At 40.8% G+C, this 25,347-nt stretch overlaps 1 protein-coding gene across 1 annotated transcript in view; it reads right to left on the bottom strand.

The window, feature by feature from the left end:
• The window catches only part of KHDRBS2 (KH RNA binding domain containing, signal transduction associated 2), a 460,211-nt gene that overhangs the window by 254,681 nt on the left and 180,183 nt on the right, over positions 1-25,347 (bottom strand). The window contains exon 3 of the mRNA XM_058176635.1: positions 22,102-22,218. Coding sequence (XP_058032618.1) covers positions 22,102-22,218 — 117 coding nt within the window. The remainder of the gene's footprint in view (positions 1-22,101; positions 22,219-25,347) is intronic.

Raw genomic sequence — 25,347 nt, 5'->3', positions numbered from 1 at the left:
TTTTGGGATATATTTTAAAAAACCTGAAGCTTGAAATATGACTGTCTCACCAGCTTGTTATAAATAATTTAGTTATATTCAGTTCTTATTAAGTGAAAATTAATGTTATGTCTCACATTAATGTCTCCTTTGTAAGAGAAATGTATTCTTGTACTGTTAGTTACACTGACATAATTTATCAAAATTCATCCCTAAAGGAGTACCTTGGTAGCAATTTGTTTATTTTGTATGAAATTAAGATGTAATTTTACTGGAATTTTTGATACTGCTCTGTCTGAAGTTTTCAAAATCTTGAATTTGCATAGGCAATGAACCTTAGATACATAGTGATCTTGGTCAATGTCTGGATTTTTTTCCAATTATAATTCAAAACTGAAAAGCAAAGGAAATTCAACTGAAAGCTATACGAAGACAAAGAAAAGCATCACAGAAGTAAATGATTCACTACTGTGTGGAATTGAAACAAGTGTTGATCATATCTCTCAGCTTCCTGAAACCTGTTATCTGCTAGGAACAGGAACCAGGATGTCAAGGAACAGTTGACTAAATTCACACTCAAATAATCCTCTCACAATTAGCCTTTTCTTTTTTTCCCCATTGCACAGAAAGTCAGGAAGAACAAGATACTGTATATGAATAAATGGCAATGCAAATAGGTTTGAGAGATTTGATTTCTGAAACTGTGAACTGGGTTATTTGGATAATGGAGGGATAGCATGAAAGGGGTTGCAACTCCGAAAAACTGGTAAAAATGTATGTCGACAAAAGCTCTAATGTAAGGACTTTGACTTTAAAGGCTTGGGCACTGTAGAAAGAAATGGGAGTGGTGCACTAATTGGTAAAAAGCCACTTAGTGAAAAAAAATAGAAATGAATATTGATGCATTATACCTATGGAATGCACAGTCTCAAAGTATAAAAAATAAACCATGTGAGTCTGAAATTTTAGTATTCAAAAGAAAATATGGTTAATATATTAAGACCTCAGGTGATGAGTCCCATGACTGGACTATTGTTTTTGATAAGCCTTTCATTATGCATAAAAGTATGAAGCCATATAGAATTTTAGAATAGAATAGAATAGAATAGAATTTTTTTTATTGGTCTAGTGTGATTGGACACACAAGGAATTTGTCTTGGTGCATACGCTCTCTGTGTACATAAAAGAAAAGATACCTTCAACAAGAATCATAAGGTACAGCACAATGATAGTCATAGGGTACAAATAAGCAATCAGGAAACAATAAATATCAATATAAGTCATAAGGATACAAGCAACAAAGTTACAGTCATACAGTCATAAATGGAAGGAGATGGGTGATGGGAATGATGAGAAGATTAACAGTAGTGCTATTAATATATATAAATTTCATATAGATATAATCTGTAATATAATTTCATAATTTTTTTATAATTTCATAATTTCATTTATCATTATTACACACACACACACACACACACGCATATATCCCCATCTTTGATAACCATACTACTCTGCTTGAGAAGCTCCATATGATCCCAGTATAATGACGTGTATCACATTAACATTATAATGCTATTATGAACGGAAAAATCTTAGGATTTCTTTTTAAACCTTTCACTAAGAACATTTAAAAATATCAAGCAAAAGTCCAACCTTTTGGATTGATAGTGCTGCAAATTGTTGTAGTATTTAGGAACAGTTTTGCTAAACCTGAGTTGCATTTCAGTAGGTGGAATGGATTCCATGTGATGATTACACTATTAGACCATTCTAGTTTAATCTAGACTATTAGATTAGACTATTTTATCCTTGAAAAGGATTATCCTTGAAAGCTTAGGCAGATCCAATGATTTTCAGATTTCTGAAAAGAAGACAAGCTTTTTTCCTTAGCTAAATGACTGTGAATGGAGGAAGGAGGAGCTCATTCTGAAGTTTCTGAGCGTAATAATATGCAAGATAAGGTACCAAAGGAAGCTGGTATTAGAAATAAAGAAAAGCACAAATCATGAAAACAAGTGGCTGAGAGAGAGAGAAGAGCAACCATAATTTTCATTTCAAGATGGGAGGGAAATTTCTAGCTCTGCCCTTCCACAAGCAGAAAGTGAATGCTTGCAATGGATATACCAGAATAACAGAGTTGGAAGGGACCTTGCTCAGGCAGGAGACCCTATACCAATTTGGACAAATGGTTGTCCAGTGTTGTTGTTTTTTTAAAGCTTCTAGTGGTGATGACCCTCAACGTCTGGAGGCAAGTCCTTCTACTAGTTATTTGTTTTAACTGTCAGGACTTTTTTCCTTAGCTCTAGATTGAGTCTCTCCTTGGTTAGTTTCCATGCATTGCTTCTTGTCCTGCCTTCAGGTGCTTTGGAGAATAGGTTGACACTCTCTTTTCTGTGGTAGCCCCTTAGATATCGGAAGTCTGCTATCATGTCACCCTATCACCCTGCTATCATGTCACCAAAAAGGACCTTCTTTTCATTAAACTAGACAATTCCTGCAACCATTCTTCATATGTTCTATCCTCAAGTCTCCTAATCAGTTTTGTTGCTTTTCTCTGAATGCTTTCTAGAGCCCCAACATCTTTTTCATATCATGGTGAGCAAAACTGGATTAAATATCTACTCCCACCTCTGGAAACTTTTCACATGAAGGAAAATTGGTTAGTAAATCAGGTCTACAGATACAGATGTTATAAATGCTCATCCTCAAACATGAAGAATGCCAGGAGGATGAATAGGAGTAAAAATCCCATGGTTAAAGTCTACAGCGCTCAATAGGATTTACCACAAATCATGCGTAGGGTTGCTAATGTTTGCTGCTCATCAGAAAACCTCTACTAATCCATTTAGTTTTTGCAAATAGAAAGAAAAAAACAGCTCAGTCGCAAAAAGATCTCTTCCCTAAAATAGACTGTTAAGCAAATCCATTTTCACCATAGTAGCAGCTTACATATTCAGCTGAGAGTAAGAGCCACTGAACTCAAAAGAAATTATGCTAGAGTAAGAACACAGAGGTTTATGCTTATTATGCTTACACATTTCTATAATCTCTCTCTCTCTTGCAATATATTTTTGTGTGCACATATGTATGCAAGAGGAATGTGTATGCACATGTAAAGTTAATTTTAATCAGTATTCATCAATTCAATTAAAATCACTCATTTAATTTTTCCCTAATATCTATCCATAATATATCCATAATAATCTTTGTGGGGGGAAATTGCCAGGGTTGATTTCAGCGCAAGAGATCAATTTTAGCTGACAAGGAAAGGAAACTGTAGAAAACTGTAGAAAATTCCACATAAGATTTTTGTTCAGGTTTACAACTTTCTGTCGAATCCTTCTTTTTGGGTGGCATTTGTATAAATTCAGAATTGCCTTTCTTTGAATATCAGATGTCAGATATTCTAGTTGTGTTTAATACAACTATTATTCAAAAACCAAAGGTCTTTAATACGTAGGCTCAGTGAAAATACAATACAAAGTTTTCTGTTCAGTCCCAATAGCCCTTCTACTAACAGCTAGTGCTATTTTTCTTTCATTTCCATACACTAAATACATTTTCTTTCATTATCTTTGAGGAGCCGTGGTAGGAATCTGCAACCAAAATTGCAGAAACATGCAATTTTCTACTCATCTGCCAAAGTCAGCTCTCTATCTTGGGTATTCTGTGACAGAGGGTAAGTTTCACAATGTTGAAAAGCACCACTGTTTAAATTCAGAGAATGTTCTGTTCTATAGTAATCTTTGTGAATAAAAATTATATTATGAATAATAATGCTACTCTGAATATGTAAGAAGTACATGGAATATTACTGTTCTATTGCTGGACCTTTTTCCTATAGGCCACTACTTGAAAGGTTTTACATTATAGAAATCATAAAAGCACAAGGCTGGAAGGGTCCTTGGAGGTCTTCTAGTCCAACCCCCTACCCAAGGTAATAGTCTTTATATCGAGGTCCCCAAACATGGAAACTTTAGGACTTATGGACTTCCCAGAATTCCCCAGCCAGCATTCTTATACCGTCATGGACATGGAGTTAGGGGTGTGATGTATTCACTGTTGATAATCAAGACAGTTTTTTATACAGGTACTTAATTATCTTTCATTGTAGTTATTTATTTGGTAAATTTATATAGCTGCCCAATCCATGTACATGACTCTGAGTGGCATACGAAGTTTAAAATGACCAAAAAAAACCCCAACAAAACAACAAAAAATATAACAACAAACCTATTAAAGAAACATTGAAGACAATAGCAATCCATAAAAGGCCTGCAAAGAATTCTATGATTCTTCCTGACTTGTTCTCCTCTGTATTTTGCAAATACCTCAATTGACTTGAATAATGGAAGTAAATATCTATGTTCCTTGTGAGGAAGGAGGTATTTTACGTGAAACATAAGCTTACAAGCCATGGTGGTGCTGTGGTTAGAATGCAGTACTGCAGGCTACTTCTGCTGACTGCCCGCTGACTGCAATTTTGCAGTTCAAATCTCATCAGGCTCAAGGTTGACTCAGCCTTCCATTCTTCTGAGGTCGGTAAAATGAGGACCTAGATTGTTGGGAGAAATAGGCTGATTCTGTAAACTTCTTAGAGAGGGCTATAAAGTACTGTGAAGCAGTATATAAGTCTAAGTGCTATTGCTATTGCTACAAGAAGAGACTAGACTTGACAGTTATATAAACACTGACCAGGTCAGCATGAGAAATGAGATGTACGATTGTTAGAAAACAGGAAGAGAAAGAGGTTCAGAAATTAAATGTAGGGCTATTCATATATGTATAGAACCAGATTTTCTTGCATTGTGGCCGAACTCAAGTACTCTTAACTACCCAAGCAGAGGTCTTAGCATCCTGTGAGAATGCAGCATACTAGCTGGTTGCACGAGAAGATGCTTTCTTGCTTTACTGGGATCTTCCCAGGCCCAATCCAAGGGTTGGAGAGATGGAGGCTGCAGCCTGTCTCCTCCCACCACCAGTGGCGGGTTGCCTCCGGTTTGGATTGGTTCTACAGAACCGGTAGTAAAACCGGTGGGAGGCTCCACCCATTGACCCAAATGTCATCAAAAGCAATATGCGCATGCACAGAAGCTTCTGTGCATCCACAGAAGAGCATGTGTGGGCACGATGCAAACAGGTAGCAAAGGTAAGTAGAACCTATCTCTGCCTACAACCCCATGGATCAGCCACTTCCAGTGACCAACGCATGACTAAGGGTTTCCAAATCAAGGCAGGTGGGAGATTCTGCCGTGCCTTACTGGGATTCTCCCCTCACTCCATCATCATGTCTGTTAGATGGTTGTTTCCACTGCTCTAATCATACAGAAAATACTTCTTCTAGGACCCCAGACAGAAAATACTTCTTCCTAGGACCCCAGACAAATCCCATATAAGAAGAGAAATTGGTGGATTTTTAATCACTACTGAGGAAATTCACTAATTGCTAAACCTTAATGTGTCTGGCAATAAGCTATTAGGAGAACTCTATTCAGTTGGCTTGTTAATAAGGTAGAATTAACTATATAACAGAAAAAACTATTCTATGGGTAGTCTTCAATTTACAATCACAACTGAGCTCAAAATTCCCATTTCTAAGTAAGACAGTTGTTAAATAAGTTTGGCTCTATTTTATGACCTTTGATGCCATAGTTGTTAAGCAACTCATTGCAGTTCTTAAGTGAATCTGGTTTCCCCTTTGACTTTGCTTGTCAGAAAGTCACAAAAGGTGATCACGTGACCCCAAGATACTGCAACCATTATAAATACATGCCAGTTGCCAAGCGTCCGAATTCTGATCACATGACCACGGGGATGCTGCAATGGTCATGCATGTGAAAAAATGACAATAAGTCACTTTTTTCAGTGACGTTATAAACTTAGAACGGTCACTAAATGAATGATTGTAAGTCGAGGACTACCTATACTATATTTTATAATACTTCTTGGGCTGGGGGACAGCATGTTAAGCAACTACTGTATGTGACTAAGAGAGAGGAGAAGGGAGTAAAAGATTTGAATTAAAGTGCTCTCAGCTTATGGGCTAGTTCTGTTGAGTAAAGTAACTTTGATTATTGATAAAAGGGTTCAAAATCAGGAAATATGAATGGCATCTTCTGGAATGCAATGATTGCATTTGAAAATAGACAACGGCTATGTTGTTGAAAGACATAAAGGACTAGGTTAGAGTTTTGTGAAGGAAATTGAACTACAAATAGTCCTTGAATTAAATCTAATTATAGGAAGGCCTTGAATTAAATCCAGCTACAGATAGGCCTTGAATTAAATCTAACTACAGGTAGGCCTTGAATTACAATCATTCATTTAGTAACTGTCTGAAGTTACAAAGGCATTGAAAAAGTGACTTATGACTGGTTTTCACACTGTTGCAGTATTCTCATGGCCATTTGATCAAAATGTGGGTGTTTGGCATGTATTTATGACAGTTGAACTGTTCCAGGGTCATGTCATGTGATCACAATTTGTCACCCTCCCAGCTGGCTTTCAAAAAGCAAAGTCAATGGGGGAAACTATATTTGCTTAATTTTTTTTTTGTTTACATTTATATCCCGCCCTTCTCTGAAGACTCAGGGCGGCTTACAGTGTGTAAGGTAATAGTCTCATTCTATTTGTATATTTACAAAGTCAACTTATTGCCCCCCCAACAATCTGGGTCCTCATTTTACCTACCTTATAAAGGATGGAAGGCTGAGTCAACCTTGGACCTGGTGGGGCTTGAACCTGCAGTAATTGCAGGCAGCTGGTTTTAATAACAGGCTTCTTATAGCCTTGAGCCACCACGGCCTGAATGACTGAATGATTCACTTAACAGCTGCAGTGATTCTGTTAACAACTATGGCAAAAATAAATAAAATGGGGTGCAACTCACTTAACAGCTGTCCTGCTTAGCAACGTAAATTTTGGGCTTATTGTGGTCATAAGTCGAGGACTACCTGTATGTGGTTGACATGACTTGAAGGCACATAATCAATTATGCAAAAAGTGGACAAGGAAATTAGCAATATTGCCCAGTTAGTGCTCATTGTATTGTTGATGGGAAATTAACTATAAATAGTACATTAAATTATGTTAAGGGATTTTAAAGATTGCATTGATGTGGCACACCTCAATTCTCCCTGTGTCTTCAGAAATGAAATGATAAGTCACACCAAGTTTTCCTGAGAAATACAGTCATATCTGACAATATACCCAATTAACTGCAAGGAAGTTAATTTTTTCCCCTTATTTATAAATGACTACAAACTGAAGTAACCCGCTTTCTTTAAAACTGTTACTGCTGAAATGGAAAATTACTGCTGATTGTACCATAACTGTGCCAAGATGAAGTTCTAACTATAAAGATTTATTGATTCTGGTTAGATATATGAAGAAGGGATATTACTGTACAATGGCAATCAATAAGAAAAATAATTTAGAGGCTAATCAATGTCTGTGAATAAGGCAAGAGAACATTAATCTCTCATGGAGATATTATAAACACTTATCTGGGTTACATATCTAAATTTCAGTCACAGCTTCTCTATTATGTTGATCAAGAATCTGAATTGCAGAGGACTTGAAACTGCTGTTGCTTGGAGTTTGAAGGGTTTTTTTAATATTACTATTCTATTTAATTGTCTGCACTGTAATTTAATGTAATGCAGTCTCTGTAGTGGCAACTGCAAAAATTTCTTGTAACACTAACCTATTAAGGCATATTAAAAGTATTTATCATGGTTCTCAGGAGTACAGATAAACACAGCACAGCGGAAGCTTGAACATAATTGTTCCAAATAATTCGAAATGGCCTTTTCTTCATTCATCCAGATGAAAAAGTTGGAAAACAACAGTAATAAGACAAAACATAGCAATATCAGAAATAAATGTTTGTGGAGTTCAGGGCAGATAAATGAGATATTCTGGACTATAAACTATGATTTTGCAGAAATGTAGAAGGGGATGGCAATCAAGGAAAGAAAGACATTTCTCAGCTCCTAGCCAACCAGCTCTATAAAATGTCAACTGTTTATTCATATTTTTCTTTCTATTATTTCAGACTCGCTCCACTTCCATTACTTTACTTTATTTAAATTTCTGGTGTAGCTTTAATTAAGCCATTCTTCAGACACGTACAGAATTTGGCAAATCTAGAGGACACAAATTCTGTCTTCCTATGTAGAATGTTTTATTTTTTGCAACTATTAAAGAAACAAGAGTCTTCCAACTTCAAGTGAAAATGAAAGAATCTCTGTTATTGACAAGCTTCTTTGAGGTTTGACTTACTTGATATCTTTAATTCAATTAACTGCAATGAAAACTGTGGCCACAATGTAACTGGAAATTTTTTCCCCATATTGCCTTTCTATAACATTGTCTTCGCTGAAGATGTGCTTTGGGTGCAACAATTTACATTTGTTAAGAAGGAAAAGGGTTAGACTCAGTAGTGGGATTCAAATAATTTAACAACCGGTTCTCTGCCTTAATGATTTCTTCCAATGACCTGAATGAGTTTTACTGCAGCTTTGAAAGGAAACTACAGCCACCTATCTCCACAACCCCCATCTCAGACACACCATCAACAGCCAAGCCTCCTACAACTGACCCCATTTCATTGGGTTCACAACCCCTAGTGATCACAGAAAAGGAAGTGCAGGACCTATTTCACAGACAAAAGCCAGGAAAAGCTCCAGGCCCAGACAAGATAACTCCTTCTTGCTTAAAAGTCTGTGCTGACCAATTGGCCCCCATCTTCACCCATATTTTCAATAAATCACTAGAGATGTGTTATGTTCCTTCTTGCTTCAAACGCTCTACCATCATCCCAGTGCCGAAGAAGCCCACCATCAAGGAACTGAATGACTACAGACCAGTTGCTCTAACATCTGTAGTCATGAAAACCTTTGAAAGGCTAGTGCTTTCCTACCTGAAAACCATCACGGATCCGCTGTTAGACCCCTTGCAATTTGCATACCGAGCAAATAGATCAACAGATGATGCTGTTAATATGGCTCTGCACTACATCCTACAACATCTTGAGTCTCCAAAGACCTATGCAAGGGTCCTTTTTGTAGACTTTAGTTCAGAATTCAATACCATCATTCCAAACATTCTTCTAACTAAGCTAAACCAGCTACAGGTAGCTGAACAGACTCGTAAATGGATCACAAGCTTCCTAACAAACAGGAAGCAGCAGGTGAAGCTAAGCAAGATCACATCAAATACCTTTACAATTAGCACAGGGGCCCCCCAAGGCTGTGTGCTCTCCCCACTTCTCTTCTCTCTGTATACCAATGACTGCATCTCCAATGATCCATCTGTTAAGCTACTGAAGTTCGCAGATGACACAACAGTGATTGGTCTCATTCGAGACAATGACGAATCCGCATATAGACGAGAGGTCAACGACTAGCCTTGTGGTGCAACCAAAACAATCTGGAACTGTACACACTCAAAACCGTAGAAATGGTGGTAGACTTTAGGAAAAACCCTTCCATACTTCCACCTCTCACAATACTTGACAACACAGTATCAACAGTAGAAACCTTCAAATTTCTGGGTTCTATCATATCGCAAGATCTCAAATGGACAGCTAACATCAAAACATCATTAAAAAGGACAACAAAGAATGTTCTTTCTGCGCCAACTCAGTAAGCTCAAACTGCCCAAGGAGCTGCTGATCCAATTCTACAGAGGAATTATTGAGTCTGTCATTTGCACCTCTATAACTGTCTGGTTCGGTTCTGCAACCCAACAAGAAAAACACAGACTTCAGAGGATAATTAGAACTGCAGAAAAATAATTGCTACCAACTTGCCTTCCATTGAGGACCTGTATACTGCACGAATCAAGAAGAGGGCCGTGAAAATATTTGCAGATCCCTCGCATCCTGGACATAAACTGTTTCAACTCCTACCCTCAAAACGACGCTATAGAGCACTGCACACCAGAACAACTAGACACAAGAACAGTTTTTTCCCGAAGGCCATCACTCTGCTAAACAAATAATTCCCTCAACACTGTCAGACTATTTACTGAATCTGCACTACTATTAATCGTTTCATAGTTCCCATCACCAATCTCTTTCCACTTATGACTGTATGACTATAACTTGTTGCTGGCAATCCTTATGATTTATATTGATATATTGATCATCAATTGTGTTGTAAATGTTGTACCTTGATGAACATATCTTTTCTTTTATGTACACTGAGAGCATATGCACCAAGACAAATTCCTTGTGTGTCCAATCACACTTGGCCAATAAAAAATTCTATTCTATTCTATTCTATTCTATTCCAACAACCAGTTCACCAAACTGCTCAGAAAGTTAACAACCGGTTCTCCCGAAGTGGTGCGAACTGGCTGAATCCCACCACTGGTTAGACTGCAAAGTAACTCATACATGAACGCCAATATTTTATGACTAATGTTGAAAGTGATCATAGATAGGCTCGAATTTGACTTCAAATACTGGATTTTAGTGTCATGGAAGTTGGTTGACTTGCCAAAATGTCACTGTACACTAATTAGCAACCTTTGTGATCAATTCATATGAAATCTGGGTTCTATTCTAAAGCATTGTTTTATTTTACATGACCATGAGATTTACACATTTATACAGTTTAAAACTGTTCCCCTAAAAATATTTGTTATGAATATGCTTAATTTTTAATAGTTGTGATCACCATGTGGCACTAATTAGATGGTTCTTTGGTATGTGCATTAGCATCAAAATGAATGTTACTCCGGAGACGACTTCCGGTATCCAGCGGCAACGGACGTCTGGAAGGCTTCTCCTGCCTCCAGCGCCCGAATCCGGCCGCCGCCGAGGCCCTCAGGGGCCAGGTGTTCCGAAAAGGACACCTGCCGTACGGACGGCTCGCCAGGGGTCTCCCAGCCGACATACAGGACTGTGGGGACCGATGCTGGCGCGTCCTAGGCTCGGCGGGGTTCGGAGGCCACAGGCCGCGGCCATTATTTTGGTCGCCGCTTGCCGCTGTGCCCGGTGACACCGGGGCATTGGATTTATAACTGCAGCAGCCTGGTGGTGAACAGGGCACGGAGAAGAATTGAGGAGGAGAAGGGAAGGGAATATCGGTAAACGTGAGTGGACTGCTCCGGAGTGCGGGGGGGTTTTTTCTCCCCTGCGGTTGGAAGGAGCACGAGTTATTCTGGAGAGAGGAGAACTTAAAATAAGAAGATTACCGGTTTTGTGGAGCTCTGGAGAGAAGAGGTGATGGAGAAATTTAGGAGGGAAGGTTTGAGGCCCCCCCTCCTTCTGGGGAACAGTGGTGGCGCCCAGCTTCAGCCTTCCCTATGAGAATTTTGATGACATCCCTTCCCTTCGGCTTCCTGGTTGACTAACTGTACTCTGGACTCGTTGCTCCTGTGAGTGCCCCCTGGTGGATCCGGAGGAAATTACAAGGATACTGTGCCTGCCTGAGGATTTTGTATTTTTTTCCCTTAATGGCAAAAGGTCAGAGACCAACTGCTGGAGAGATGGAGAGAATTTTGGAAAAGTTATCTAATATGGACAAGAAATTGATGAAATAAGAGCAGAAATTGTGACTATCCAAAAGGATTTAAAGGATACTCAACAAGTTTCAGCAGAAAACAAGCAGAAAGTGGAAGGTTTGGAGGGTGAGATGCGGCAGTGCAGAAAAGAGAGGAGACGACAGGCAATGCTGTGCTTGGACTACAGATGGATAAAATGTCTTATTTCCTTAGGTTTCAAAATTTGGAAGAAGTGGACCAAGAAGACTTGAGAGATGTTGTGACTAAATTGTTGGGAGAATTTCTTGGGAGAGGTGTTGATTTCATGAATTGGGATGTGGATCGAGTTTATAGAGTTAATTCGCAATATGCACGCACGCATGCAGTTCCCAGAGAGGTTCATGTCAAATTTGTGAGAAGAGAGACGAGAGATGAAATTCTTAGAAAACATAGGAGTGGGGCACTGATTTACAGGGGCAGGGAGATAGCCATTCTGAGGCAGATTCCCAGACAGGTACGTGAAAAAAGAAAGAAATATTATTTTTTGTCAAGCAAATTGTACCAGAAGGAGTGGGCTTCAGATGGCTGATGCCAGAGGGATTGATGATTTTCCGGGAGGGCATTACGAAAAAAATCAGTACAATTGCGGAGGCTACGGCCTATGTGGAGGAACACAAAGCCTTCCTGGAATCAGATGACCCAGGAATTGAAGAAGGGGAGGTTATAGATCATGGGGCTGAAGCGGCTGCCGCTGTTGCGGCCCTGGAGTTGGGTCAGGCTGAACCCAGAGTTCTGAGATCCAAAACTAGGAAGTGATAAAGATATTTGGGATTGTGTTGGTTTTCCTTATTCTCTTTTGTACGATATTCTGTTTATTCTTGACTCTTCTTTATTACGTATTTAAAATTTGCAAACTTAGCTACTTCGTGTCACCTGCTTGCCTTATGGCTGTTGTATGTGTTAAAAAATTTGAGTAAAATTCTTATTTTAGATAAGAAAAATGAAAATTTACCATACCTGATATGTATTTGTATAAACCTTTTTTGACTAATAAAAACTTTTTGAATAAAAAAAAAAAAAAAAAAAAAATGAATGTTACTCCAAGGCTGATATATATGTGTAGAAATGTTCCTATTATTAATAGGAAAATATTTTGTACAGGTTGATAGCACATTAAGAAATGTGTGTTTTTTATGCGACAGTCAAACTACTTGATTTCCATTATCAAAATTATGATGTTAATATGAAGGGTTAATCTTAGGGTTTTAACCTATATTATTTGCTTTACCTTTTGAACTGGAATTCAAAAGATCTTGTTCCCTTAATATCTTCAGAGGGACCTAATTCCTGTTTTACTTGTCAGGTTTTGTCGTGTCCCACTCCTCTGCTGATGGCCGGGTCAGGGAAATCCGAATCAGGCTTGCCTCTGCAGCTCTGCCCAAAGTCCTAGCAAAGTCCTCAGAGCAGGCAGGAGACCAGAAAGTGACTTCAGCAAGATAAGTTCGACTTTGCCTGACTCAGAGATTGCCAGAAAGCAGATCCTTTATATAGGCCATGGGGTGTGGCTCCATGACTCAGCACTCATTAAGGCCTGCCCCTCCCTTCCTTCTGTTGCCTCCGCCTATCCAGTCTTCTGATGCGAGGGTCACTCCAATCAGCAGCTGTTGGAAATAAACTTTCCTCAGGCTCACATGCTGTGGAGGAGGGGGAGGGGGCTAGCTGCTCCGTTTGCCTGGGCATGGAGCCAGGGCTGGGGCCGGGGGATGCTTCCTCCTCTGCAGCCTGCTTGGGCATGGAGCCAGGGTTGGGACCGGGAGGTGCCCCCTCCTCTTCAGCTTGTCTGGGCATGGAGCCAGGACTGGGGCCGGGAGGCATACATTCCTCCGTGTTCGGGAGCAGATAAGAAGGCCCCGGCTGCTGTGAGAGCGGACAAGACACAACAGGTTTCTTCCCCGAAATTAAAGCTGGAAGATTCATTTGGAACATATTCAGAAGGAAACTCAAGTTTGATTTGAAGCCTCATGAGCAGCTGACATTATTTATCTATTTGTATCCTGCCTGTATTATTTTTTACAATTAACTTAAGGTGGAGAGCATATCCAACATACCTTGTTCCCTCCTATTTTTCTCAAATCAACACCCCTGCAGATGAGTTGGGCTATGAGAGAGTCAGCGGCCCAGAAGTAACCCCAGCCATCTTTCATGGCTAAAGCAGGACTTGAACTCACCATCTCCCACTTTCTAGCCCAGTGCTTTAACCACTAGACCAACCTGATTCTCAAAATTATCAAATTCTACAGCCTTACCACTATTTCACATTCTCACATAATTTATGACTTATTTTTCATCTATTTTTTTTTACATCAGCATTTGTAGTATTCATTTTAATTCCACTTACCAACAATTTTTTGGTGTCCATCTTCTAATACTTTTTATTGCACCACCTGTGCTTTTCTTATCCTTTTACTCTAATTATTTTCAGATCTTTTCTTCTCAAGATCTCCTCTTGGTACCACCAAATCATGGCCAATCTCACATTAATAATCTCTCATCACCATTTGATAATAATTTCAATCTTTCATCAGAAACAAACAATCATATTTTGGGATTTGTAGTCATTCTTTGTCACATGTATAGCTTATGTTTCAGCCACCTATTCAAAACAATTACTGGTAGAATAGTACCTAGGTACTTACCAATTACCACTTTCATTCTGTTTTGGGTCCAAAATATTCCAATCACTTTTTCTATACTCTTTCATCTTCTTCATACCCACTGATCCACTTATCACTTAATAGATAAATCTTTTTCAATTTCCAAATCAGTTATCTATCAAAATGCTTCCTGTTTAACCTCAAATATGTAGCAAAATATAGAGGAGTATAACTGTCAGTCACAGCTAGTATTTGATGGCAAGAATAATATTGCTTACTTGAGTAGATTAAAACAATTATTTATTTGCATATATATGTACATGTATATATTGAATGCCACATAATTACTAACCTAAGGTGTTACCTTGCAAAACACAGTTGTAAATATTATTGCGAGTGATTGCAACCCTTGGAAAATACTATTTATCACACAAGTGTTTCCTAAGCAACGATGGCTATATATAATTCCAATTGTAATCAAATTTCACTTGTGTTTATGGTTTTAATTGCTTCTTTCCATCACATTCTTCCAGACTGTTTGGAATCCTTTTGTGAAGAGATAAGGTGCAGGTAGAGAAGAAGGAAGAATGGGAAGAAGAGCTATTTAGTCACAGGACATTTAATTCCCAAAGAAGACACTTGTAAAGAGCTTTGTAAGGCCATTTTGGTCTAAAAATGACAAGCGTCATGCAGTGCAGGAGATGGGATGGAAGTGCCTACTAACAGAATATAACAGAATAACAGAGTTGGAAGGGACCTTGAAGGTCTTCTAGATCAAACCCCCTGATCAAGCAGGCAACCCTATATCATATAAGACAAATGATTGTCTATTCTCTTCTTAAAAACCTCCAGTACTGGAGCACCCACAATTTCTGAAGGCAAGTCATTCCACTAATTCAGGGGTGTCCAAACTTGGCAACTTTAAGACTTGTGGGCTTCAACTCCCAGAATTCCTCAGCCAGCTTTGCTGGAATTCTGGGAGCTGAAGTCCACAAGTCTTAAAGTTGCCAAGTTTGGACACCTCTGCACTAATTGATTGTTCTCACTCTTAAGAAATTTCTCCTTAGTTATGAGTAGGTTCTCTCCTTGACTAGTTTCCATCCACTGCTTCTTGGTGCTTTGGTACTTTGCTATTATTTCAGTCTGTCCAAGGACTAGTGTTGATACTGGCTGCTTTTTTTTTTTTTTTTACTTTTACAAAGGGTTCAATTCTCTTCTGTTCCACCAGGCATGATTTCATCATGTTAAACAAACTGCAGTGAGTTCATGAGCAAACTCTGCAATTTAGTCCCTAAAATGTTTGAATCACATTATTTAGAAAGGCATCAACATTTATACATCGATTCCCATGTTGCTCATTTAGACTAATTTTGCATTTCCCTTCAAATGTCCATCCTTTTTATATATTTTTTTCTAAAGACAATCCCTTTCTGTTCCACGCTGAACTGTCTGGTGACCCTTTGCGGTAGCAGACAACAGGGTCAGTTCAAGGCCGTCTGTTGCTTGTGACAGAATAGCAAATGGGACACTCTTATTATTCAAATCAAGCCGCTTATAAGGCATCCAAGGTCGCTCATGTTAGTGTGCTGCATGGAGAGAAAATCCCACAAACATCATCATCTTTATTAATTGTTTTACTAAAACTGTAAGAACGAAATAAAGAATAATTTAATGCCCCAATATGGGACAGAAAATATGTTGACTTCTCTTTCCCGAATGGAAAGGCTGGCTCTTAAGATGAATCTTCAGTTGACATTATATGACATGCTTCTCATGAATAAATCAGATGGTGAACACAGGTGGATGGATCTGTTATTTTTTGATAAGGCTTCTCTCCAACTTCATTCATTTCAAAAGTCTCTAGAGTCGAATTTGGCAATCTGTGAACATTCTAACTTTGGAACGGCCTTTTTGTTTTGTGTGATTTGCACAAGTCAGGTGGAGACTGATCCTGACCTTTGTACAATACTGTAGCCCAGGTTTTACACATAACCTGCTATTAGCAAGAGAGAACGGCATATCCATGCTTATAACGTAATTTTAGCTTTAAAAGTCCAAGAATTTTCTAATGGATTGTACCATTGGTGGGTTTCAATTTTTTTTTACTACCGGTTCTGTGAGTGTGGCTTGGTGGGCATGGCTTGGTGGCCATGGCAGGAAAGGATACTGTAAAATCTCCATCCCCATTCCACTTCTGGGGAAAGGATATTGCAAAATCCCCATTTCCTTCCAATCAGCTGGGAGTCAGGAGGCAGAGAATATATGGGGGTGGAGCCAGTCAGAATTTTTACTACCGGTTCTCCAAACTACTCGAAATTTCCACTACAGGTTTTCCAGAACTGGTCAGAACCCGCTGAAACCCACCTCTGGTTTGAACTCAAAACATCATCAACCCAGCTTGTTCTCCCCCCCCCCCCTCAGTCCAGGAAACACGTGAGCTGACTCAATTAGCCAGCAATGTAGTCCACAGCAGCTATCAGCTCTGGCAGCAAACCAGCGATCGTCTGCCAAGGTTGCCTTTATCTTCCCAGATGCCGGTGTCACCAAAGCTCGTTACTGGAGCAACCAGGAAGTCAGGAACAAACAGCAATTCAGGCCAAATGCTCAGTCAAATAGTTCAGCTCAAGTTTTCTCCAGTCAGTTCGTTTGTCCGTCTCAAAGTAGTAGAGCAGCCCCTCCTGCTTTTATACCCTGTGGGGCGTGGCTCCGTGACTCAGCACTCTCTAGGCCTGCCCCACCCCCTGTTCCCGCCCAGTGGTGGGATTCAAATAATTTAACAACTGGTTCTCTGCCCTAATAATTTCTTCCAACAACCAGTTCGCCAAACTGCTCAGAAAGTTAACAACCGGTTATCCCGAAGTGGTGCGAACTGGCTGAATCCCACCACTGTTCCCACCTCTCTTGTCTACGAAACCTGGGATCTAACCAGGACTGATTGTCCACAGCTGGGTCTGGAAGCATTGCCTGGGCGGGGGGAGATATAGGAGACAGAGGCCTCATCACCTCCTCCACTTGGCCTGCCTCTGGCTCCTGGAGCTGAGCCAGAGAGGCCGGCCCTGCAGAGGGGAGCCCTGACGGCCCTTCCCCCTCACTCTCTGAGTCACTCTCTGGCAGGGGGCCAGGCCACAACACTGCTAGAGATACTCCTTGACTTACAACTATTTGTTTAGTGACCATTTGAAGCTACAATGGCACTGAAAAAAATGACTTATGACCATTTTTTACACATGGCCGTTGCAGCATCCCCGTGGTCACATTATCAAAATTTGGATACTTGGCAACTGGTTCATTGTTATGATAGTTTCCTGGGGCCTTGTGATCACTTTTTGCAACCGTCCAAGGTTTCCAACAATCAAAGTCAACTGGGAAGCCAGATTCACTTAACCACCATGTTACTAATTTAACAATTGCTATGATTCATTTAACAACCGTGGCAATCAAGCTGATCAAATGACACAAAATTCACTGGAGATAGAAATTTTGGGCTCAGTTGTGGTCGTAAGCTGAGGATTACCTGTACTTCATCTATCAATTATTTGTTACATTTGTATTTCCCAATTTATAAAGAACTCAGGGAAGCGTTTATGTTTCTTCCCTCTTCCAATTATAACCTTAGTAATTTGACGAGCAACAATTGGGCCAAATTTACTATCACATGTTGAATGAGGGTTGAATTTAGATCTCCCAAGTTCTAATTCCAATTCCTACGCCACACTCCCTGTTTTTATCTTATTTGAAATTGGTTGTTTTTCCTATGAATTGTTAAACAATCATCAACATTATCCTCCAGATAATTAACAAAATCATTACGATTTTTTTCCCTTCCTTTTTTTCCCTTGTATATCATTCAGGAACTCGAGGACACAAAATCAAGCCAAAATAAGGAAAGAAATTACCAACAAATCATACATTTCTATAGCACATTACAGGAAAAAGATATATTTGACTTGAAGAGAAACCAGAGTATTTTAGCAAATTACAGTAAACCACAGTTGGATTTAGTAAACCAGCATTTACTAAAGACGAACTGTTTTATTCACTGCTTCCATGCAAATACCACACTAAACTAAAAACCATACACATCCCATTATGGCTTAATGTGGTATCTGAACCAGTCATCATGACTAAATGTTATGTATATATCTACTCACTACGAGTTATTCAACAACAATAGTTCAAAAAGTCATAATTTAGTTTTGGATCTATGCTAGGCCCAATATTTACTTTGCATTTTGGGGGCTGGCGCAAGATGTTTTCTTGCCTGTGCAGATAATAGGACAGTATTTTTTTACTACATTAAATAGCAGCAGAAAACAGGGAAGCAAATGACACAAATTTGCCATTTCTCACATAATTGGTCAGTATTTACTTACTACATCACCAAATTGTGAGCCATTCTATAGCAGCTGGAGCTGGAGATGACCAGTCTACTTTATTTGCCTTTTTATAATGCAGTCCTCACTTTGTAAATGTTGACTGGGTGAATCTGCAAACACCTATCCGCTTACAGTAACAATACTACACAGCATGTCTCATTATGTTAATACATGTCTCAGTGTGTACAAACACACAAATAAACACATATTCTATATATCCACATAGGCTCAGACACACAGAGGCCTCTGTTTTGGGGGGGCGGGGAAATGGCAATTCTGGATCATGCTGTAGCAGGAAGTAGACATTAATGATTCACTTCTCTCCCTGTCTCTTAAGGCAATTGTTATATCTCTTATTATGATGTTTTAACTGCTGAGATAAATGACAAGGTTGACAGAAAGATAGAAAGGAACCACTACAATGTCAGTATTAACTGAGTGAAAGAGATAAACATGCCAGGCCTGATATGTAACAATCCAAATGAGTGAGTAGAATTAATAAACAAATATGAATCCTGGTTCTGCATTAAGATACCTTGCCATCACCTTGTATAAAAGCCACAATTGAGTAGCAATATAATGGAAGGAATAGGTGGGAAAGCCTGGTTTGGGGGGGGTGTAAGTAATCGGGCTGAGGCAGAAAGACAGGAGTAGATGAAGGACAGCATTATTCTTCTTGAGAAACTACTTCTATCAGCTTTTCTCCTTCCATAAAAGGGGGAACTAAAATATTTATATGAACTAAGATCTCTGTAATGAAAGTATTTACTTTTCTTTCTTCAACATCATCATTTTCCCGTTTGCGTCATTGTCATGGCAGGACTAAGGAACTAATTTATTGATCTGAAAACTACACTGAGTAATTTAGTGCAGGATAGATAGATAGATAGATAGATAGATAGATAGATAGATAGATAGATAGATAGATAGACAGAGATAGATAGATAGATAGATAGATAGATAGATAGATAGATAGATAGATATTGCATTCTTTAAAACTTGATGTTCTGTCCCTCCCCGACCACAACCAAGAAGACATGCGAGCTGACTATAACTGCCAGCAATTTATTCCTACGACAGATATCAGTTCTGGCAACGAACCTGCAATTGCCTGCCAAGTTCTCTTATCTCCTCAGAAGCCAGTGTAACTGCAGTTTGCTGCTGGAGCAACCAAGAGTTCAGAAATAAACAGAAATCCAGAAGCCAAATTCTTAGTCTCAAAATATTGCAGCCAAAGTTTCCAAGAGTCAGTTTTTGTTTGTCACAAGAAGTTATAGAGCAGCTCCTCCTGCTTTTATACCCTGTGGGGTGTGGCTCCGTGACTCAGCACTAGGCCTGCCCCACCCCTTCTTTTGTTGTTCCTGCCTCTCCTTTCTGTGATGCCTGGGATCTAACTAGGACTGATTGTCAGCAGCTGGGTCTTGAGGCGTTGCCTGGGAGGGGGAAGGTGTGGGAGAAAGAGGCCTCATCATCTCCTCCACATGGCCTGCCTCTGGAACCTGGAGCAGAGCCAGAGAGGAAGGTCCTGCGGAGGGAAGCCCTGTCGGCTCTTCCCCCTCACTCTCTGAGTCACTCTCTGCCAAGAGGCCAGGCTCGGGAGCTGAAGACACAACATTTGATTGAGAAGAGATGCTGGACAGATAGTCCTTGACTGAAAACCACAACTGGAATCAGAGCATCTGTCATTAAGCAAAATGGTTGCTAAGTGAGTTGTGTCCTATTTTACGACCTTTTTTGCTGTATTGTTAAGGAAATTGTGGTTGTTAAGCAAATCCAGCTTTCCCCATTGACTTTGTGTGTCGGAACCCCACCCCCTGAGAATGTTCCAAGTGGCACTCACAAAACCCTGAGACACTGCAATTGACATACATACATTCCAGCTGCAAAGCTTTTTGAACCAGTGATTATGGGAACACCATTGTTAAATAAATGGCAATAGGTCAAGGATAACTTGTAATTCAGGCTTCTGACTATTCTGAAGTAACTTGATGCAACTGAACCTGAAGAAAATTTTCAGGCTGATACTATTTACTATAAATTTCAATAAATTTCAATGCAGTTCCTGTTTGAAAGCATACAAATGCAAGTAGATGAATAGTAATACTTCAGTGGAAAGGTACCTTGGCATATAGTCATTCTGGGCACATGACCTTGGAAGTGTCTTCAGACAGTGCTGGCTCCTTCAGGTAGGAAATGGAGATAGGTACTACCTCTTAGAGTCGGACATGACTAGATAGTAGAAAGCTTTACCTTTCACCTATAATTTATTTCATCTAATAGGAATTCTAAAGGTATACCTGCAAGCCCAGTAAGATCTTATACACCTTGTGTTGAGCACTAATAATAATTGTACAGGCATGCAGCACAAAAACATCATTTATTGGAAACTGTGCATATTTTGGGGTCCCTTCCATTTTATCTTAGATGAGGAGGAGGCATGGAAGTCAGGATCAACATCAAGGCAACCTGAGACCTCCAAGGGGGGAGAGGGAATGAAGCTGTCTCTGAGAGAGAGAGAGAGAGAGAGAGAGAGAGAGAGGCGGAGCCTGGGCCGGCCTTCAGTTTTCAGATGGACAGTCAACAACCCCCAGGTCTGGAGGTGGCTGATGAGGAAGAAGAGGAACAGTTGGGTCCAGTGCCTAAAGGCAGAGGAGAGGAGAGCAGTGGAAATCTGTGGGCCGATACTTGGGAAGGAAGAGTCACCGCGGCTAGTGAAGCCCCACCTTAGCTCTCATAGAATAGATAGAATAGAATAGAATAGAATTTTTTATTGGCCAAGTGTGATTGGACACACAAGGAATTTGTCTTGGTGCATATGCTCTCAGTGTCCATAAAAGAAAAGATACCTTCATCAAGGTACAACACTTACAACACAATTGATGGTAAATATATCAATATAAATCATAAGGGTTGCCAGCAACAAAGTTACAGTCATACAGTCGTAAGTGGAAAGAGATTGGTGATGGGAACTATGAGAAGATTAATAGTAGTGCAGATTCAATAAATAGTTTGACAGTGTTGAGGGAATTATTTGTTTAGCAGAGTGATGGCCTTCGGGGAAAAAACTGTTCTTGTGTCTAGTTGTTCTGGTGTGCAGTGCTCTATAACGTCGTTTTGAGGGTAGGAGTTGAAACAGTTTATGTCCAGGATGCGAGGGTTAGGGTTAGGGTAATATATAAAATATAAAATCATGATAAAATGCAGGGGACGGAGATAAATAGATGTGCCAGACAACAATTCATCTCCCTGCCAGACAGACTTGCTAGTCTGCTGTGAGAGAGAGACTTTTTGCCAGGGCTGCTGGCGCTCCTAATAAAGGAATTGTTGATAAATTACAGAGGGTTTTTCATATCTGGGGAGCAGGGTTAGAACAGTGAGGTATAATGAAGGCACCATGGCATCTTACGAATGTCAAGGGCAGATGAGCACACAACTCTTCATTTCCCTGGTCTCTGAGTAGCCCACTAACCACAATGCTGGTGGTCATATTTTCTATACCGATTTCATTTTAAAAGATATAATCTTCCAAGAATAATACTTTGAACTGTTTTCATCTTTGTTTGGTAAGATTGGAAATTAAGACTTGGGTACAATACCTTGGCTTTGTCTCTCATCGAACCTTTACCAAGGATAGACATTTTTGCACCTGTTTCCTCTTGTAATCTTTTTAAGGAATTTCCTCTTGGACCAAGGAGTTTGCCCACAAAATTAAACTAGAAAATAAAGAGAAAAGAAGGGATAAATATTAGAAAATATTTCCTTTTTGAAGTGCAGTAGCAGAGAAATCCTGACCAAGAAGAAAAGATCCAGAAGTATCATTGCTCTGCAATCCCAAATCAACTGTATTTTATTTATTCATCTCATAGCTATCCTACCTCATTGTAATGGCTCAATTGTCTACACCAGTGATGGCTAACTTTTTCTGGACTGAGTGCCCAAAGCACGCATGTACATGAACCTCCAAAATGCAATTTATTTATTTATTTATTATTTATTTATTCAAATTTATATACCGCCCTATCTCCCGAAGGACTCAGGGCGGTGTACAGGCATTTAAAAGACATATAAATACAATATAAAACAATTAAAAAACTGATTCTAAAAAGCCCGTAAATTTAGAATTAAAATATCAAATAAAACCCAATTTAAAACCAATAATTTAAAATCTAGCTCAGCCCTGCACAATTAAATAAATACGTTTTAAGCCCGCGGCGGAAGGTCCGGAGGTCCGAGAGCTGACGAAGTCCGGGGGGTAGTTCATTCCAGAGGGTGGGGGCCCCACAGAGAAGGCCCTTCCTGGGTGTCGCCAGACGACATTGCCGCTACCGACGGCACCCTGAGGAGACCCTCTCTGTGAGAGCGCACGGGTCGGTGAGAGATATTCGGTAGCAGTAGGCGGTCCCGTAAGTAACCCGCCCAATGCCATGGAGCGCTTTAAAGGTGGTCACCAAAACCTTGAAGCGCACCCGAAAGCCACAGGTAGCCAGTGCAGCCTGCGCAGGATGGGTGTTATCACGGGAGCCACGGGGCTCCATCTATCACCCGCAGCCGCATTCTGACTAACTGCAGCCTCCGGATGCCCTTCAAGGGGAGCCCCATGTAGAGAGCATTGCAGTAATCCAGACGAGACGTCACGAGTGCGTGAGTGACCGTGCATAGGGCATCCCGGTCCAGAAAGGGGCGCAACTGGCGTACCAGGCAAACCTGGTAGAACGCTCTCCTGGAGACGGCCGTCAAATGGTCTTCTAGAGACAGCCGTTCATCCAGGAGGACGCCTAAGTTGCGGACCCTTTCCATCGGGGCCCTTTCCATCGGGGCAATGCGTGTGTAGCCCCATGCATGCGCTCTACCCCTGTGCATGCTTGCATATCCCACGCATGTGCTGCGCCCCTACATGCTCCGCCCCCCTGTGCATGTACCACACACCCCAAAAATGTGTACATGCCCCCCCACATGCACCCCACCCTCCCTGCATGGGTGTGCCCCCACATGTGCTCCGCCACACGCACATGTGTGGTAGAAACCCGAAGACCAGCTGGCCGGTGGGAGGCATGCGCGCATGCATGGCAGAGCTGAGCTGGGGCGACGGCTCACGTGTCCACAGAGAAGGCGCTACTTGCCACCTCCGGCACGCGTGCCATAGGTTTGCCATCACTGGTCTACACAATATAAAAAATAATTAAAGCATTCACTCTAAATCACAAAATCTGTGCACAATATAATGATACAATAAAACAAAATAAAGAAAAAATATTAGAAAATATTTCCTTTTTGAAGTGCAGTAGCAGAGAAATCCTGACCAAGAAGAAAAGATCCAGAAGTATCATTGCTCTGCAATCCCAAATCAACTGTATTTTATTTATTATCTCATAGTTATCCTACCTCATTGTAATGGCTCAATTGTCTACACCAGTGATGGCTAACTTTTTCTGGACTGAGTGCCCAAAGCATGCATGTACATGAACCTCCAAAATGCAATTTATTTATTTATTTATTATTTATATACCCCCCTACCTCCCGAAGGACTCAGGGCGGTGTACAGGCATTTAAAAGACATATAAATACAATATAAAACAATTAAAAAACTGATTCTAAAAAGCCCGTAAATTTAATTAAAATATCAAATAAAACCCAATTTAAAACCAATAATTTAAAATCTAGCTCAGCCCTGCACAATTAAATAAATACGTTTTAAGCCCGCGGCGGAAGGTCCGGAGGTCCGAGCTGGCGAAGTCGGGGTAGTTCATTCCAGAGGGTGGGGGCCCCACAGAAGGCCCTTCCTGGGTGTCGCCAGAGCGACATTGCAGCGCCGCGGCACCCTGAGAGACCCTCTCTGTGAGAGCGCGGGTCGGTGAGAGATATTCGGTAGCAGTAGGCGGTCCCGTAAGTAACCCGGCCCAATGCCATGGGCGCTTTAAAGGTGGTCACCAAAACCTTGAAGCGCACCCGAAAGCCACAGGTAGCCAGTGCAGCCTCGCAGGATGGGTGTTATCACGGGAGCCACGGGGCTCCATCTATCACCAGCGCAGCCGCATTCTGGACTAACTGCAGCCTCGGATGCCCTTCAAGGGAGCCCCATGTAGAGCATTGCAGTAATCCAGGCGAGGCGTCACGAGTGCGTGGTGACCGTGCATAGGGCATCCCGGTCCAGAAAGGCGCAACTGGCGTACCAGGCAAACCTGAACGCTCTCCTGGAGACGGCCGTCAAATGGTCTCCTAGAGACAGCCGTTCATCCAGGAGGACGCCTAAGTTGCGGACCCTTTCCATCGGGGCCCTTTCCATCGGGGCAATGGGTGTGTAGCCCCATGCATGCGCTCTATCCCTGTGCATGCTTGCATATCCCACGCATGTGCTGCGCCCCCTGCACATGCGCATGTGCCCCCATATGCTCCGCCCTCCTGCGCATGCATACCCCTGCAGGCACCACACATCCCAAAAATGTGTACATGCCTCCCCGCATGGACCCCACCCCCCTGCATGGGTGTGTCCCCGCATATGCCCCGCCACACGCACATGTGTGGTAGAGACCCGAAGACCAGCTGGTTGGTGGGAGGCATGTGCGCATGCATGGCAGAGCTGAGCTGGGGCGACGGCTCACGTGCCCACAGAGAGGGCACTACATGCCACCTCCGGCACGCATGCCACAGGTTCGCCATCACTGGTCTACACAATATAAAAAATAATTAAAGCATTCACTCTAAATCACAAAATCTGTGCACAATATAATGATACAATAAAACAAAATAAAGAAAAAATATAAATGAACGATGGCACAGTCCATCATCTCATAGAATGCTCTCTAAAATAGCTCATTTTTGAACATCCTCCTAAATAATATTAG

This window comes from Ahaetulla prasina, chromosome 1, assembly GCF_028640845.1.
Source record: "Ahaetulla prasina isolate Xishuangbanna chromosome 1, ASM2864084v1, whole genome shotgun sequence".
Classification (NCBI taxonomy): domain Eukaryota; kingdom Metazoa; phylum Chordata; class Lepidosauria; order Squamata; family Colubridae; genus Ahaetulla; species Ahaetulla prasina.
Note: the sequence above shows the minus strand (reverse complement) of the source record. Positions and strands in the feature narration are given on the sequence as shown.